The 15,335-nt window shown below is 42.0% G+C and overlaps 1 protein-coding gene across 5 annotated transcripts in view; it reads right to left on the reverse strand.

Annotated features, from left to right (window-relative positions):
* Positions 1-15,335, reverse strand: part of EXOC6B (exocyst complex component 6B) — a 404,537-nt gene that overhangs the window by 328,538 nt on the left and 60,664 nt on the right. For all 5 annotated transcript variants that reach the window (XM_059721415.1, XM_019495636.2, XM_019495635.2 and 2 more), the window contains exons 2-5: positions 8,187-8,352; positions 3,792-3,839; positions 1,583-1,673; positions 1,448-1,493 (exon numbers count right to left, since the gene is read on the reverse strand). In XM_059721415.1, the coding sequence (XP_059577398.1) occupies positions 1,448-1,493; positions 1,583-1,673; positions 3,792-3,839; positions 8,187-8,352 (351 nt within the window). The remainder of the gene's footprint in view (positions 1-1,447; positions 1,494-1,582; positions 1,674-3,791; positions 3,840-8,186; positions 8,353-15,335) is intronic.

Raw genomic sequence — 15,335 nt, forward strand, 5'->3', positions numbered from 1 at the left:
GAAGAAGTCAAGTACAGCAGTCACGCAGAAACTGATGGATCTGAGGGTTATAGTGGAATTGTGAACTAAATGAGTCAACAATGGAGACAATGAAATGTTGATGAAAAAAACTGAGTTCTTATTTAGGCAAGCTGGAGAGAGCCCAAAGGAGAGAAGAGAAGCAAGAACAATGTTTGGAAACTGCATAGCCTATGTGGAAAGTTGGAAGAATTAGATCAGTTCTCTAAAAAAAAAGGTGGGTGGGAAGAGAAGGATTAGAGGTAGAGTTTACATATTGGATGACAAAGCTGTTTATTAAAAAAAGTGACTCTGATCAATTGTACTCCATGTCCACTGAGGGAAGGACAAAAAGGAAAAAAAAAAAAATCACCTTAATTAGCAAAAAAAGATTTAAGCTGAATATTACCACAAGACAAGAACACGCTAGTGAGAGACAGGAGACTGTGAAACTCTTCTGCAGCAGTGGTTTTTAAAAGACAGATTAGATAAGCATCTATTGAGCATACCTGACCCTGCTTCACAGAGGCATTTGGACTAAATCTCAAGATCCCTTACAGTCCTACAATCTGACACTCTAGGGCGTAGTAAATAACCAAAGAAATTGTGATGTTTTCAGAAACCCTGTACATCAGAACAAAATGAGGACACCTGCATGCATTTCCCTGCCTCCCTACTTCTGAAGCAACCTCTGAATTGGGGTCAGGTCCTGTGGGAAGTCCAGGATCTTTTCTGCAGCCTATGGTTCAGTCTGAATTATGGAGTCCCTTCATCTCAGCTCATCTCTGATCTTGATGCAACCTCAAAGCTAAAACAGATCCCCAGTTGCAACAACACTAGGCTCTTCCCTTCTGCCCAGTTCTTCTCGGGGGTCTGGATGCTTACCTCTTATTGTTACTTCTGCAAATACTTTTGGCTTCTTTGCCATTCCCATGCCTTTTCTCTGTCTGAAAAGAACCTTTTTAAATGGATTCACCACTCTTGGCAGATTTGTTTTCCAGAAGGCAAGTCATAAAAAGTTAAATATTGTCTCTTGTCCCTTGCGTGGTGGATGTGTTAGCAGTTTTGTCAGCAAATGGCTGATTCTTTGTGAATATGCATCTGTTACTGCACTTTTAAGAAGTAATTTTCCTCTGACCAAATCACACTGAGGTTTATTTAGCATACATCATAAATATAAAAACAACCATGAATTGCTAGGAACCTATCACTAGAAAATCTGGGTAAAAATTAAGAAATGTTGCAACTTAAATTCTAACCTCTACCTATATTAGACTGGAAGATAGACTAAGACACTGGTAAAAACTCAGAGAGCTTATTTAAAAAAAAGGAATAAAAAATATTTTAAAAAGAGCAGACTGATCTCTACCCTTGGGACTCTGATTAGGTAAAAACTACCTCAAGTGGCTGTTTGCAGCATATACAGACTAGTGATTCTTCAATAACTCACCTTTTAGATTTCATCTGCTCTCTCAGTTTGCTGTACATCTCCAGAACTGGGGAGAAGAAGGACAAAGACATTAAGGCAGAATGATACAGAAATGAACTCTAAATGAAACTGCACAACAAATCTTTGTTTCCTCACCAGGAAGACACAGCATTAGTTTATCAACTGTAGTGGAAATATTTCTCTGTTGTAGTCGACATTGTTTCAGTTCTTCCATTGCTATTATCAACTGTAAGAAAAGAAAACCAAGTTAGACCAACAGCGGTAGATCACATTTTTGTACTAAATCTCTCCCCAAGAGCCCAAAGATAGATCTACAATCCTGTGCTCCAGACCACCAAGTAAGTCGGCATTCACTCAAGCAGTGTTTTGCAATGTTATCTTGGTAGGAGGAGTACATTTTGCTCATTTAATCATGCAACTCAAGCAAAACAAAATTAAGCAGAAAATCTGAAGCAGTTGGAATTCCTGAAGCCTCAGCAGGTCTTTCATTTCAAAAAATGATTTTCCCCATTCTCCGAGTGTTTCAAGAGAGCCTATTTCTGAAGGGGTTCTTTGCAAGCAAAGAACAATGACTTCCAGTAGCTTAACCTCCAGTGAAAGAGCTGTAGATTTGCTCGACGGAAGCCAGAAAATGACTGCGACAGCCTGAGGGATTTTTACTAGTCCCTCATCATCGTATCTGAACAGCTTCCACAAGACCCAGAGCCATCTTGTTTTGTGACTTGTATAAAATACATACACACGCACTCAGGTGTGCATGTTGCTACTTTTTTTTTTTTTTTTTTTTTAAAAGCAAGGTCAAAAAGCATGCCTTGAGCCTCAGCAAGTCATGGTGAAATCTAAGACAGTCCTTGATCCAAAGGAGCCTGTTCCACAGTATTGGGAGCAGGCCATCTTCCACACAGAGGAGATGTAACCTTTCCAAACAAAGTTCCATTGTGTCCGAGAACCAGAGATGTCCAAGGCAGTATTTGCCTCGCAATCAAAACCTTGTATTTCCTTGCTGTTGAGACTGATTTGCCCTTTTTCAATTAAATCCCCTTACTTCTAGCCATCTCCAAGGAAACCAACTCTTCCCTTCATTGGCATGCTATGCCACAGGTGTCAAACTCGCCATGGGCAAGATCCAGAATGCAGAGGCTCCTCTGGGGCTAGATCCACGGGGCCATATTCGGGCAGCAGCATGGGTCCTGGGATGCACGGTTGCATGGAGCTGCGTTCATGAAGCATGGAGTCAGGGGCACACGTCCATGAAGAGCCAGGCTCACGTGGCAGTGCAGAGCCAAGGGGCAGTGCATTTGACTACAGATGGGCTGGACACCTTGGTTCTGCGGGCCAGATCCGGCCCACATGTTTGACACCCCGTTCTACACCATTCAATTACTGACAGAATTGCATCTTCTCTGTTGTCATCAACAGGTGCTGCATGGCTATCACAAATCATTTCCACAGCCGGTTCTAGGAACACGCGAGCAGCGCACTCGCAAGCAGTAAGCACTGGAGGGGGTTGCATTTTTCAGAATACTAGGAGGTTGGGAATAATCCAACACTTGCAGGGAAATAAGATCTCTGAAGCATCTATGACAAAAGTATTTCGCTCGGAAGTGCAGACAACAAAATGAATTTTGTTAACTAGGAAGACAGAAGAGGCAAGATGAGCAAAAGATTACTGTGGAAGTGAAAGGAAGAAGCAGTATGAAACTCGTAGGATGATCAAGAAGATGCCAAAGACAAAGCCTTTCAATGCCACTAGAGCACTAACAAACAAGTGTCAAATTTCCTATGTATTCCTCCTCTAATATTAAAGAGGTGAAGAAGACTGAATACAGGTCAAGCAAAAACCAACCCCACACATAAGGTAACTTCCCATGCCATGACGTTATGCCTCTGCACATATATGATACAAAACCTGCACTGACCCAAGGTGCTGCCATACTCAAGTATGGACTGGGAGCCTGATCCTTCCAGGTTTGTGTGAATGCAATTACTCATGTGAAGTGAGACCAAAGGATTAAGCTCACAATTTGACCATTAATACTTCAAGTCTCCGTGCTTTTTTAGGTTTTCCCCCCTCCACTGAGTTTTTAGCTTCCAAATATAGCAAACCATAACAACTCCTCTATTCAACGTTTGTTGCATACAAGGAAAGGGAGCTGCGAGTATGCAAAATACTGCACACATTAACAATATTCCCTGCAGAAAAAATAAAAAAACCCCATCAAGTGTTGCCTGTGCAGGCTATTAGCTTTGAAGCCACACCACACAATCCATCAACATAACACAGAAATAAAAAAGTACACAGAAAACCCATCACATCTTAGAATAAAAATAAATAAGGGCTTACTTCTTTCCCTTCATTCTGCAGTTTTCTATTTGTGTCTGTCACTTGATTCTGCGGGGGGGAGGGAAGAGAAAAAAGAAAAATAATATTCAATATTTGCATGTAAATCAAGATATTCTCAGAGATTTGTGTGTAAAGAATCTCTGTTATGGTTTTCCTGGCTTCCATGCCACTTGTTAGCATTTGTAAGACCACAAAAACACGTGGTTGATTTGGCCATTTGCTCAAACAACATTCAGCAGGCTTTTCCGATACAAAAGATGCTTAATCATAAGAGCAACACTGGCAATATGGAGATACCTGGTGGCCAGAATATAGTGGCAGCTACTGGAGAGCAGTGGAAAATACACCCAGGACTGATACAACCTTGTACTTTCCACTAAATCAATGGCAGCTGGAGAATATGGTTCTGTATCGCCAGAGAACATGTAGGCAAAGGAGCCACAATCTGCTCCCCGATAAGAAAATTTTTCAAGAGAAACTAAAAAGTGAGTTGGTTTTTTGTGTCATTAACCTTACACAAAGTTAAGGTCTTCTGGAGCTCTTCTGAGAAGAGACTGAAACACCTGCACATTCTTTAGAGAAAACTATTGCTCACGCACATTCAAGTATACTCGTGTAGAGTAGCTGTCATTGGATTTCAGCTGTTTGACTCACTTCTGGTCACTGAACTTTTTTTAATTCTTCAAGAACTTTGGAAAAAAGGGGTAAATCGCAGCCCCTTGAGCCACTATAAGGAACAAAACTACATTCACTCATGAAGAGACCAAATTAGTCCCATTCTTACTACTGTTGCTGCTACAGGCATGCTTAAAAGGGGGCTGGAGGAAGGTGTGGAATCACTAGCAGTTCAGATTTAATTAATTTAGCATTGCTGAGAGACATCCTTGGTCTTCTACCTTGCACTATAGGGATGGGACATGTGACAATGAAAGCTCTCCATATAACACTGTCCCATTTTGCACCTTAATCCTTCCTTGGAAAGCATCAGCTTTAAAAAAAAAAAAAAAGTCAAATAGTTTCATGGTTTCAGTCCTCTGCATCCAGGATACCGAAGGAACTGGCAGAGGTGAATTTAGAGCCTTTAGTAATAATATTTAAGCAGCTGTAGGAGACAGGAGATACCAGAGGACTAGAAAGAGAATTATATAGCGCCCCTCCTTAAAACAACAAAAAGGAGGGCCTGGGATACTATAGACCAGTTGGCCTCAGTTCAATACCTGGGAAGGAAGTCCAGTTGCAAGCATATGGAGGAGGAAAGGCTGATAACAAGCACCCAGCATGGATTTAGTTAGAACAAGTTGTGTCAAACAAACCTGATCTCCTCCTTTGAGAAAGCAACTCCTTGGGTGAATGAAGGGAATGCTATGGATATCATGTACCTGCAAAGCTTTTGACAAGGTCTCCCACAACCTTCTCACAAACAAGCTGAAGACACGTGGGCTAGACAAGACTACTATAAAAGGTGGAGAGATGCCTGGCTCAATAGCCACAAGCAAAGGGTAATTATAAATGGCTCCACATCAGAATGGCAGGAGGTTGAGTGGAGCCCACTGAACTGGGCTCAGTGCTGTTCGCCGTGTTTATTAATGATTGGGATGCCAGCATAGAAAGCACCTTGAGCAAGTTTGCAGACAACATGAAACTGGAAAGGACTGCAAACATGTTGGAAGACAGGAGCATAATTCAGAAGGACCATGACAAATTGGAAAGCGGGGCTGGAGCTAGCAGGATGAAGTTCAGTGCTGACAAATGCAAGGTGCTGCACCTCGGGAAGAACAACCAAAAACAGAAATACAAAGTGGGTAACTCCTGGCTGGATGGCAGCTCCATAAAGGAGGATGTGGGAGGTTTGGTGGATCACAGACTCAATACAAGTCTGCAGTGTGATGCAGCTGCACAAAAGACAAAAGCGGTTTTGGGATGCATCAAAAAGAGAATTAGGTGCAAGACACTGGAGGTGATAGTGCCTCTACTTGGCACTACTTAGGACTCTCCAGGAGTACTACATGCAGTGTAGGGCTCCACATTTCAAAAAGGACATGGAGAAGTTAGAGGAAGTCTGAAGAAAACAGGTTATGTTCAGCTGGCAGAAAAGAGGGAACATGATACCAGTCTTCAAACATTTGAAGCCCATGTTTCTGGGTTTTGTTGGTTGTCACGTGGGGCTGGGAGGGAATTTCTTTTCCCCTCCTACTGTTACGTGATTTTAAGGGTTGGGGGCAGGGGCATGACGACGACGACTTTTTTTTGTTCGTTTGAAGCTTTCTTCATAACCATTAGATAGTGGCTGCAGCTAAGGCTGGGGGTTGTGACCGAGGTGAGCCACTGGGTCCTGCTGGGACTCAAACCCATAAGTTGCTAGCACGTGCCTCTCCACTTGGGTCAGACCGATCACCATACTTAGGATCAGGAAGGCAATTTACCCCACGTTGGTACTGGTATGGACTGTGGGGGTTTTGCCTACTTCTGGTGCAGGGGGTGTGGTTCTCCTCCTCAGATCTCAAGGGTATTTTAACAACCTTGGTAGACAAAGTTCTTTGAGTAGATGTGATATTTTTTATTAGACCAACTGAGTAGTTGGAAAAAACAGTTCTTAGCAAGCTTGTGGGCACAATCACCCTTCTTCAGGCATAGAAAGTCTCTGCTGAGACTCCAAGAAAGGTAACTGCAACCAAAAGCCTGCTAAGAATTTTTTTCCAACGACTCAGTTGGTCTAATAAAAGATATAACCTCTATCCAAAAACCCTGGCCTACCTGTGTCCTTAGACCGACAGCTACAACCAAAAACCCTTTTAACAACCTTGAAGCAGCAGGACGTTGGCCACCATGGTCCCCCTGCTTTGCTCGTAGCAGATTTGGGTGTTATGCCTTGTGGTTGCGTCAGGGTTGACCAAGTTGTTTCATTAACGGGTTAGACAATGGATTTGTACAGGATAGTTCAGATAGGGGTGCTCCTACTTCACACAGAGTTGGACGAGGCAATCTCTGCAAGTCCCTTCCGGAGGCATGCTTCCCAATATCAGTTACCTAAACTACCTTGCCCCTTGGCTACCAAAACGTTACACTGCTCCCGTTTGTGACCAGCAACCCGGTACCTTCACAGAGAGGAGGATTCGCCTCACAACTTCAAGTTTTTCTTGTTGCTGGTTTGGGTTTGTTTTGTTTTGTTCTTTATTAAAAGACGCTACCACCGGAGCATCTGCACAGTGGCACCCCGCCTCCTGCAGCAACTTCTGCTGTCCTGCCAGGCTGCCCGCCACAAAAACTGCTCATTTCCTTTACAATGCACTGAAGTTTTTACAGGCAGGAGCAAAGCATCTCCTCTGAAGATTATTTCTCTATACCCTGAAAATCCCACCAAGAAAAAAAGTGAGTCCATGCAGAGTAATTTAAAATGGCTCCCAATATAATGCCAATTCCATTTAGGCCCTCCATTAAAAAAAAAAAAATCCCACATCTCTCTCTACTAAACAACAAAAACAGGGATACATGCTGTCCCTGCCTGGTTTTGAGAATTTTAGAACTACAGCTACAGAAAAAAATTAAATAAATAACTCTGTACAGTCAGCACAAAATGATTTCTACATCAAATCATATGCGCTCAAAGCTTTTCAGCAAAGAATTTATAAAACCAAATACAAAGCACGGAAAGGGCTGACAAGAATAGGCAGGTTTGCATGAAGAACAAGAAGATGGGCTCACGAGACTGGCTTACAGGATGCTCAGCTTACTAGTTCAATTTTATTATGGAATGGGTGGTACTTTTTTTTTAATTAATCCTTTACCATTTAAAGAGAGACAGTCAAGGTGGAGGACAGAAGTAAACAACAGAAGTCAGCGTGGACTGGGAAAGGATCTGGAGGATCCAGACATGGTGTAAGACTCTCATTGAAAGCACCACATTCCACGACATATAAAAGAGAGGAAGAGCAGAAGTTTAAATACTTCTATGGCTTTCTTCTGACGCTCTGCTCCTACATAGATATGCTAAAGATGTAAAAAACACACACACACACACACACACACACACACACACAGAGTTTTTACATCTTTGGCAAAAGCATACTTGGTGTTATTTGTTAGCACCATAAGGAGACCATGATGAGCCCATGTCCCAGGGGGGAAATGTACTGCTAGAGATGAAATCTTCTGGCTGAGATAAGAAACCATGTTCCAGGCTAGTTATTAACTTTAATATCCCAACAGTGCAGCCCCCCAATAAGTTGAAGTACTTTAACTTTCCTGGTTCTGATCAGGTTCCAGTTCTGACCCTCTTAAAAAAAATCCAATCATGTGTCTACATGAGGAGGCCTGACCACCTTGGCACTGCTCCTGTAGTTAAACCTCTTACTCCTCACTCTGTAGGGAAAGTTACCTCTTTACAAAAACTCTTACCTTCAGCTTCTGAGCTTCACCCCTAACTTTCAGCAGCTCCGTGATAGAGTCCACAAAGCCCTGGTAATGGAAGTTGCACATTTTCTCGATCTCCCTGTCATGGTTTCGGATTCGGGCTTCCAGTTTTTCCATGAAACGGCCATGCTCTTCGCCATCGTAAACCGACCTTAAAGAGAATTTGTAAATGGCTGTCACCACTGATGTCAGAGAGAACAGACACACAAAGTTCAAGTCTTTAAAAGTAACCTCTCACCTCTGTATAAAACAAGTCAAGAAGCCTACTTTTTTTAAACCCCTGGGTGTGAATGTTTCTGTCCCCATATAATCTTTTTTTTCTTCCCCTACAAGCCAGGCATTTGGATTTCATTAAAGAATATTTCAAAAGGTTAAACACATAATCCCATTCGTAACCATAGAGGGAGGCTTCCACCTCTAGCTGGTGTACAGTCACGTCAGCAATGGACTACAAAGGACTATTAATTCAATGGCATAAGGTTGCCTTTATAAAAGGCACTGAGTTTGAACCCAACTCCTTTGCTAAGGACAGATGGTCAGAAAGCCCGAGGCTGAATCAAATCAATCTATCCAGGCTAGTCTAAGCCGTGTAGATTAAACCGATAAGCAAGTGAATAGACATCCACTTTTGATTCCAGAAATGCAGCCACCTGCCTGCAGCGGCCCAGGCCAGAAGCCAGGGGACGCTAGAGCATGCCTCCCTGCTCGGGTAAAGGAGACAACTTGGGCCAACACTAACCTACCCACCCTACGAGACCAGGTTTGCGAGGGAAGTGCAAAGCATCTTGGGATGCTAGGGGACTGAGTTCACTTGAATCTGGAGGGGATCTGGGACAGAAGTTCAATAAACCCATTTAACCTAAATCAATGAAGTCTGATACTACCTCCACCTTAGTTTATCTTAAACTGGTTTCAGTCATTTTGAAAGTGGTTTATGTGCACTAAATTTGTTGCGTTACAGATCTGAACTGGTTTCTGATCACTGAAACAAGTTTGCATCTAAATTTCTGTCCCTAGCCCTAGTGCCTCTGTAATGTAGCAGACGTAGTGGGAAGGCTGTCACAAAACTATAGTCACCTCTGCTGCCGACACGAACAAGGCATAAAAGGTTTAAATCCCTGCCCCACTACCACAGAAGTCCTTCCAAGTCCAAAGCAAAGAACCCCCTCCTGGTGTGCATCGGGGGGAAGCTTCAACGCAGCCATCACATTACAGACAATCTCCAGATGGATCAATTAAACATTTTCCCTGAATTCACATACACAGGAATGAAAACAGTGTGCAAGACTTCCACCTGCCTCTGCACGGCAAACAGACCGTCTCAATAGCCAAATAAGCAGCTGATATTCCAGAAAGATTGAGCTTGATGATGCAATGTATGAAAGACTTTCTTACTGTAAATCACACTCATTTTCTAGGGCATGCAGAATAATAATAATAATCTTAAAAAAAACAACTACTGTAAAGCTGCATAATGCATAGGACTTCCTCTACAAGATGGATCTAAAATCTAAACCTAGCTTTGCTGGATTCTCCTCTGGTCAATTTTAGAGGACTCAAAGTTCCTAGTTGGTTAAAAATTAAATTTCAGAGACCCCAGCTGCTTTAATTACAATACTGCTCTCCTAGCTTTCAAGCATAATTATCCAAGATGAAAATATAATCAAAAACAGACTATAAAAATATAGAAGCCTTTCCATAGTGAACAGATATAACAAACAACCCTTTAGAGATCAGAACTAAATAGCTCCTCGAAGGCATTTTTAAATTATTGTGGCTCATTTTCAAAGGTACTAAATTGATTTAGGGTTAAAAGTCTGCTATCCGATAGAATCAGACATTACTTCTGACCATTTCATCCTCTGCATTCAGGACAGTCTCCACAGTAAAAAAAAGCCATGGCCAAACTGGGACTTAGTGCTGAGGGCCAGACCCGAGTAAAAAAAATCTTTAAGAAAGTCTGTTCTTACAACTTGAGTCACGCACCTCCAGTCACCTGCATATGGGGGTTCTTTCCTTACTTGCATTAAACAAACTTTAAAAACTAGTCCAACTTCACATACTGCAAGCGAGCATGCTAGATCAGTCAAAAAGCAAAGCCGACAGAGTTCACAACATATCTAGCACTGAGGCAGAGGCTAATTTCTTCCATTAGTACAAAGCACCTGAAAGGGACCAACTTCAAATGTATAAAAGCTAGGATACTGCCATAGTATCAAGGCTGGTGGGTTTACTGCACAGTAACCACATTCAAACTTTGACTATAAACTACTATTAAAGTTGGAGATCGACTGCCATCTAGTGATGGCCAGTTTGTTTGCAATATTACTTCTATAAAAATTAATATAGTACCCTCCATACTACTGACCTCTGCCTAATTACAAAGCCAAGATGCATATATAACACATGCTGTATTTGGTTACATGTATTGATGAGATTTTAATACTCAATTTTAAAGTAAAATGGAAACACTAATTGAAAAAAGTTCCAAGATGACATAATATGTTCCCACCAAAGGAAAAAAATTCTGTTGTGCATTTATATAACACCCATTATCCAAGAATCCCAACATGATTTATGAACGTTAGGCAAGTTTCACAACTCCCTCATTTTACAGATGGCCAAACTCAAGACACAACGGTCCAATGACTTATTTCAGGGCCAAAAAATGAGTCAGTGACAGGCAACAACACCACCCCGGAGACCGAGATGTCAACCATCAGTTAAAAACCAAGCTCCTCTTCTCTTCCCAAGTCTTTTCTGTATTCATCACTATTTATACTGCTATTCCCCCCCGTCGGTATGGCCAGTAACATCAGTGTCATCTTGGATTCCACCCTTCCTTTATGACACCAGCATCCAGGTCACGTCCAAATCTTCCTGGTCTTGCCTCCACATCCCCGTCCCCAAGACCCAACACATTTGTAGCTCGTAGACTAAAACACTGACTGGCAATGAACTCCACGTAGGCGAACTACGGCCCCGTACTCTGGCTTAGTGGTGTCAATGAGGACTCCAGATGGGTGCGCAGGATCGCTGCAGGATTCAGGTACGATTCGTTCTTGGATGTGTTCAAAGTTAAAGAGTTCGTGCATAAAAGCAAAATCTATCTGCAGCCTTTAAAACTGGTTGGGACCATTTTAAATTTTATTCTGCCCACACAGATGACCCACTTCGTTTCATCTGACTCGCGAATTTAAAGTTGCTGCCACATTATTTCAATTATCCGCTACCACTTCCTGGATATTAAAAAGTAAAAATATACCACTGGGAACACCTAGAGCCTTTGCAATGTGGCCTGTCTGCCAACCTTTTTGGCAGGCATGCCATAAATTAAGCCCCAAATTATGCCTAAGTGCCACTCCAGTCCCTTCCCCAATCTGCTGCTCTGCTTTCTGCTCCCTGACTTACTAGTCATTGCACTGCCTGCCCCCCGCCCCCCAGTGCCACGTGCAACACCAGAGCTACTTGTGTCACACGTGCCACAGGATGGTGACCTAGTCGGACTAGCAGTACAGACGTCCACAAAACCCCACAGCAATTTCTACACTAAACCTTTGAACTTCTGTTTGAACAACAGCATACCCTTAGAAAGCTATCCAGTCTTGACTCTGTTTCCTCCAAATTTACTGCAGTCATCTTGGCCGAGCAACTACCAATTCTGACTTGACTTGCAGTTCAGTTCTCAGCTGTTCTGCCCAGCTAACTGCTGCCATGAACTCCTCCTCCCTACTTGAATTGTAATTTAATTTTTTTTTATTTATTTAAAAGTATTGAGCCACAATACCCGATACAGAGTCATTTTTTTAATTTAATTTTAATACTTTATTACACCCTTTCCTGCTGTTACATATTCCTCCAGCATATCCCAACCCGCACTTTTACCATCTCTCCACCTGTCTACATCCCTTCTCTCTGCCTGTTCCTTTTCCACCTCACCCTCATTTCTTCCTTGTGTCCTCTTTGCAGACCTCACACTGATTTTAAGCCCCACCTGACACTGCATTCACAGAGCAGGGTTGCAGAGCACTTTCCATCCCAAGGATTTAACGTTCTGCACAACATCTAATAGACAGTTATACAATCAGTAAAACAGCATTGAACAAAACAGATCCATTTACAAATGAGAAAAAAAAAGTTAAGACTACCGGCATCATCGACTGTTTTATAACGTCCATGCTTGTTAAAAGTCAGCTTTTGTTTTTCAGAGGTCAAATGGAAAAAAAAAAGCTTTGAGAAGAGTTATAACAATAGGCAAACAACATAATTATCTTGTTTCCAATATAAAAAGGTTTATTTCATGGAACAGAAGCAGCCAAACTTTCCCAACATGAGCAGTAAGGTACAGTGGGGTTTCGGGGGGTAGGATCCATCAAGCAATGGCCACATTCAAGTGACAAATGGCTCTGGGCCACCTTCAGTCTTGAGGCTATTTAGAGCCTGGACTACACTGCTCTAGCATGATCCCTTCTCTCCCAGAAGACCAAGTTGTCATTTCTGCATCCTAGCATCTCTGCAAGCCTCCCCTTTGTACCAAGAACCAGGTAGAAACAACCTGTATTTGGACTATTAACTGGATATCCAGGAGGGATGGGATGGGATGGGACGGGACAGAGGAAACATCAAAATGCCTCTTTAGACCTACAGTTGAGCGAGACCATGGGAAGGGGGAGGAGGAGTGACACTGGCTATCGCCTTATGGCTAGAGTACAAGACTAAAACTGTAAAATCCCACATTTAGGTTCTGTTCTAAGCTCTGCCAAAATGACTTAATGTGTGGCTGACGTAGTGAGCTCCTCAAAATTAAGTCACTCTGCTCATCTGTCAAATTGGGAGACTAAAAGGCAGGTACAGAGAGAGAGACTACTTCCCAAATCTCGAGAGAGGTTGTGATGATTCTCTTATTAAGATTTGGAAACTCTCCAATATCCTGAGATAGGGAGTGCTACAGGGAGGAGTTCACAAGGAGTTATTACATGCAAGTCTAACAGACTAAATTCAGTTCAGAGACCGTACTTCAGGTCTTGTCAAGCTAGAGTTCATATCTCCAAGAAAAGCCTTTTCCAGGTTTATTCTACCTCTTGAACAGGGTAGCTACAACAGCAAGCTATGCAATGTCTAATAATGGCAAACTACAAACCTGACCCTGTCCCAATGGAGACTTTTGCCTGCTTTATGACTGCAAGATTGGCTTTCATAAGAACTGAAATAAATTAAGTTAAAACTGCAGGAGGGAGGGGAAGAAAAAAAAAAAAAGGCAAACTCTCCCAAGGAAATCTCTGTGGACAAAACGAAAAAAAAGGATCTGGAACAATGCAAGGACATGCTAGGGACAAAGAAACAGAAGTGTCTGGCTTTCTGTTTTCAATTAATACGTGGAACAAATTCCTGGGTTTGTTCTGGACTTTAAGTTTCTTGCTCCCCCCCCCACCATAAACTTCTGTAGTGGTTACAGCCTTCAGAAACATTTTATTCTCATTAGGCTACATAAAAGCATTAGCATTGTTGTTTATTACAAAAGTTAAAATAAGATGAAACAAAAATTAACTACCGAGTAACATAAAAAAAATGTCAATTGGTGCAACGTGCCTAGAGAAGAGGTCAAAGAAAGTTTGAAAAATGCATCCTCCCTTAAAAACCCTAAATGAAATACTCAACGGAGTTCATCGTTTCATCCTCTGGAGCTTCCGGCAAGTTAGGAGTACGTTGGTGTTCCTACACTACACGCAATTTCTGACTGATCACAAGCACCTGAGACCATTTTGAGAGAAAACGGTCAGTCTGAAGTGTGCTTTTTCAGCTTTACATCTACTTCTATTTTGCAGTTCAGTAAGTTTGTGTCATGAAACTTAATCAATCCATCCATCCAGTGTTAGGTTTCCCTACCTAGCTAAAAGTGTCCTGATGCTTGAGTGGCAAAAACAAGGAAAAGCACAGCATTCTTGCAGGTTATATCTTAATCTTGATCCAAAAAAGTCTTACGTTAATCTTATTAGTTAGAAAGAGCCCCTTTTACTTGTGCTGATACTCCACACCTGTATTTTCAGCCTATTTTCCCTTTAACAGCAACAAAGCATCAGCAAAAATACTAGGAAAATTGAAGTTCCATTACCATTAGATTTTACAGTAGGAAGCAGATGCAGAAAAGCCATGCTCTTCGTAGGGCTGCTCTTCTCAGCATAACTAGTCTAATGAATCAACAGGACACGGCAGATGTGCTCTACCTTCCCTTGGGTAAGCTTTTGATGGTCCTACATGACCTACTCACAAGCTAAGTAAATACGGTCTAGAATCTAGACTGTAGATGAAACTGGACAGTGCCTGCTGGAAAACTGCTCTGAAGAGTAGTTAACAGCTGCTGATAACCTAGAGGAGCATTTCAAGTAGGAGGCGCAGGGATCTATACTGACCCCAGTTTTCAATGTTCTCCCTAACTACTTACCTGGATGATGCATTAAAGTTCAACAATAAAAGAAATAAATAAAATCGACGAGTGACACTAAGGTAGATGTTATAAGAGCTTTGAAGAACAGGACCATCACTCAAAGTAAGTAGTGATAAATCATCCAAAAAACATATGAAACTGCACCTGTCTTGATTGAAACTGCTAGGTCATAGGGAAGAGACATAAAATGCAAAAACTGAAGAGAGAATATCTGGATAAGCCATAGGGCAACCAGAGGATCTGAGGATTATAATGCATCACAAACTAAAACGAAGTAGTATGATGCGGTTAAGAAACAAATCTGATTTTGGTAGGCATTTAAAGGAATGTGGCACACAAGACACAGGAGGAATTACTCTGCTGTATTCAATGCTACTGCAGCCTCACGTTGAGTTCTGTTCCCAATTTTTTGCACCACATTTTAATTAAGTGGACAGGCCGAAGAGAGTCCAGGGAAGAACAAGGTTTGTAAAAACACGGCCTGTGAGGAAAGGTTGGATTGGGTCAGTTTAGTCTAACAATTAGAAGACTGAAGGAGATAAGTGTCTTCCAATACAGAGGTGTAGGTCGTAGCCGTGCTGGTCTAAGGACATAGGCGGACAAGGTTCCTAGGGTGAATCTGATATCTTTTATTAAGATATCAGATTCACCCTAGGAACCTTGTCTTCCAATACAGAAGCAGTTTTTAT

This window comes from Alligator mississippiensis, chromosome 2 (genome assembly GCF_030867095.1).
Source record: "Alligator mississippiensis isolate rAllMis1 chromosome 2, rAllMis1, whole genome shotgun sequence".
Lineage (NCBI taxonomy): Eukaryota > Metazoa > Chordata > Crocodylia > Alligatoridae > Alligator > Alligator mississippiensis.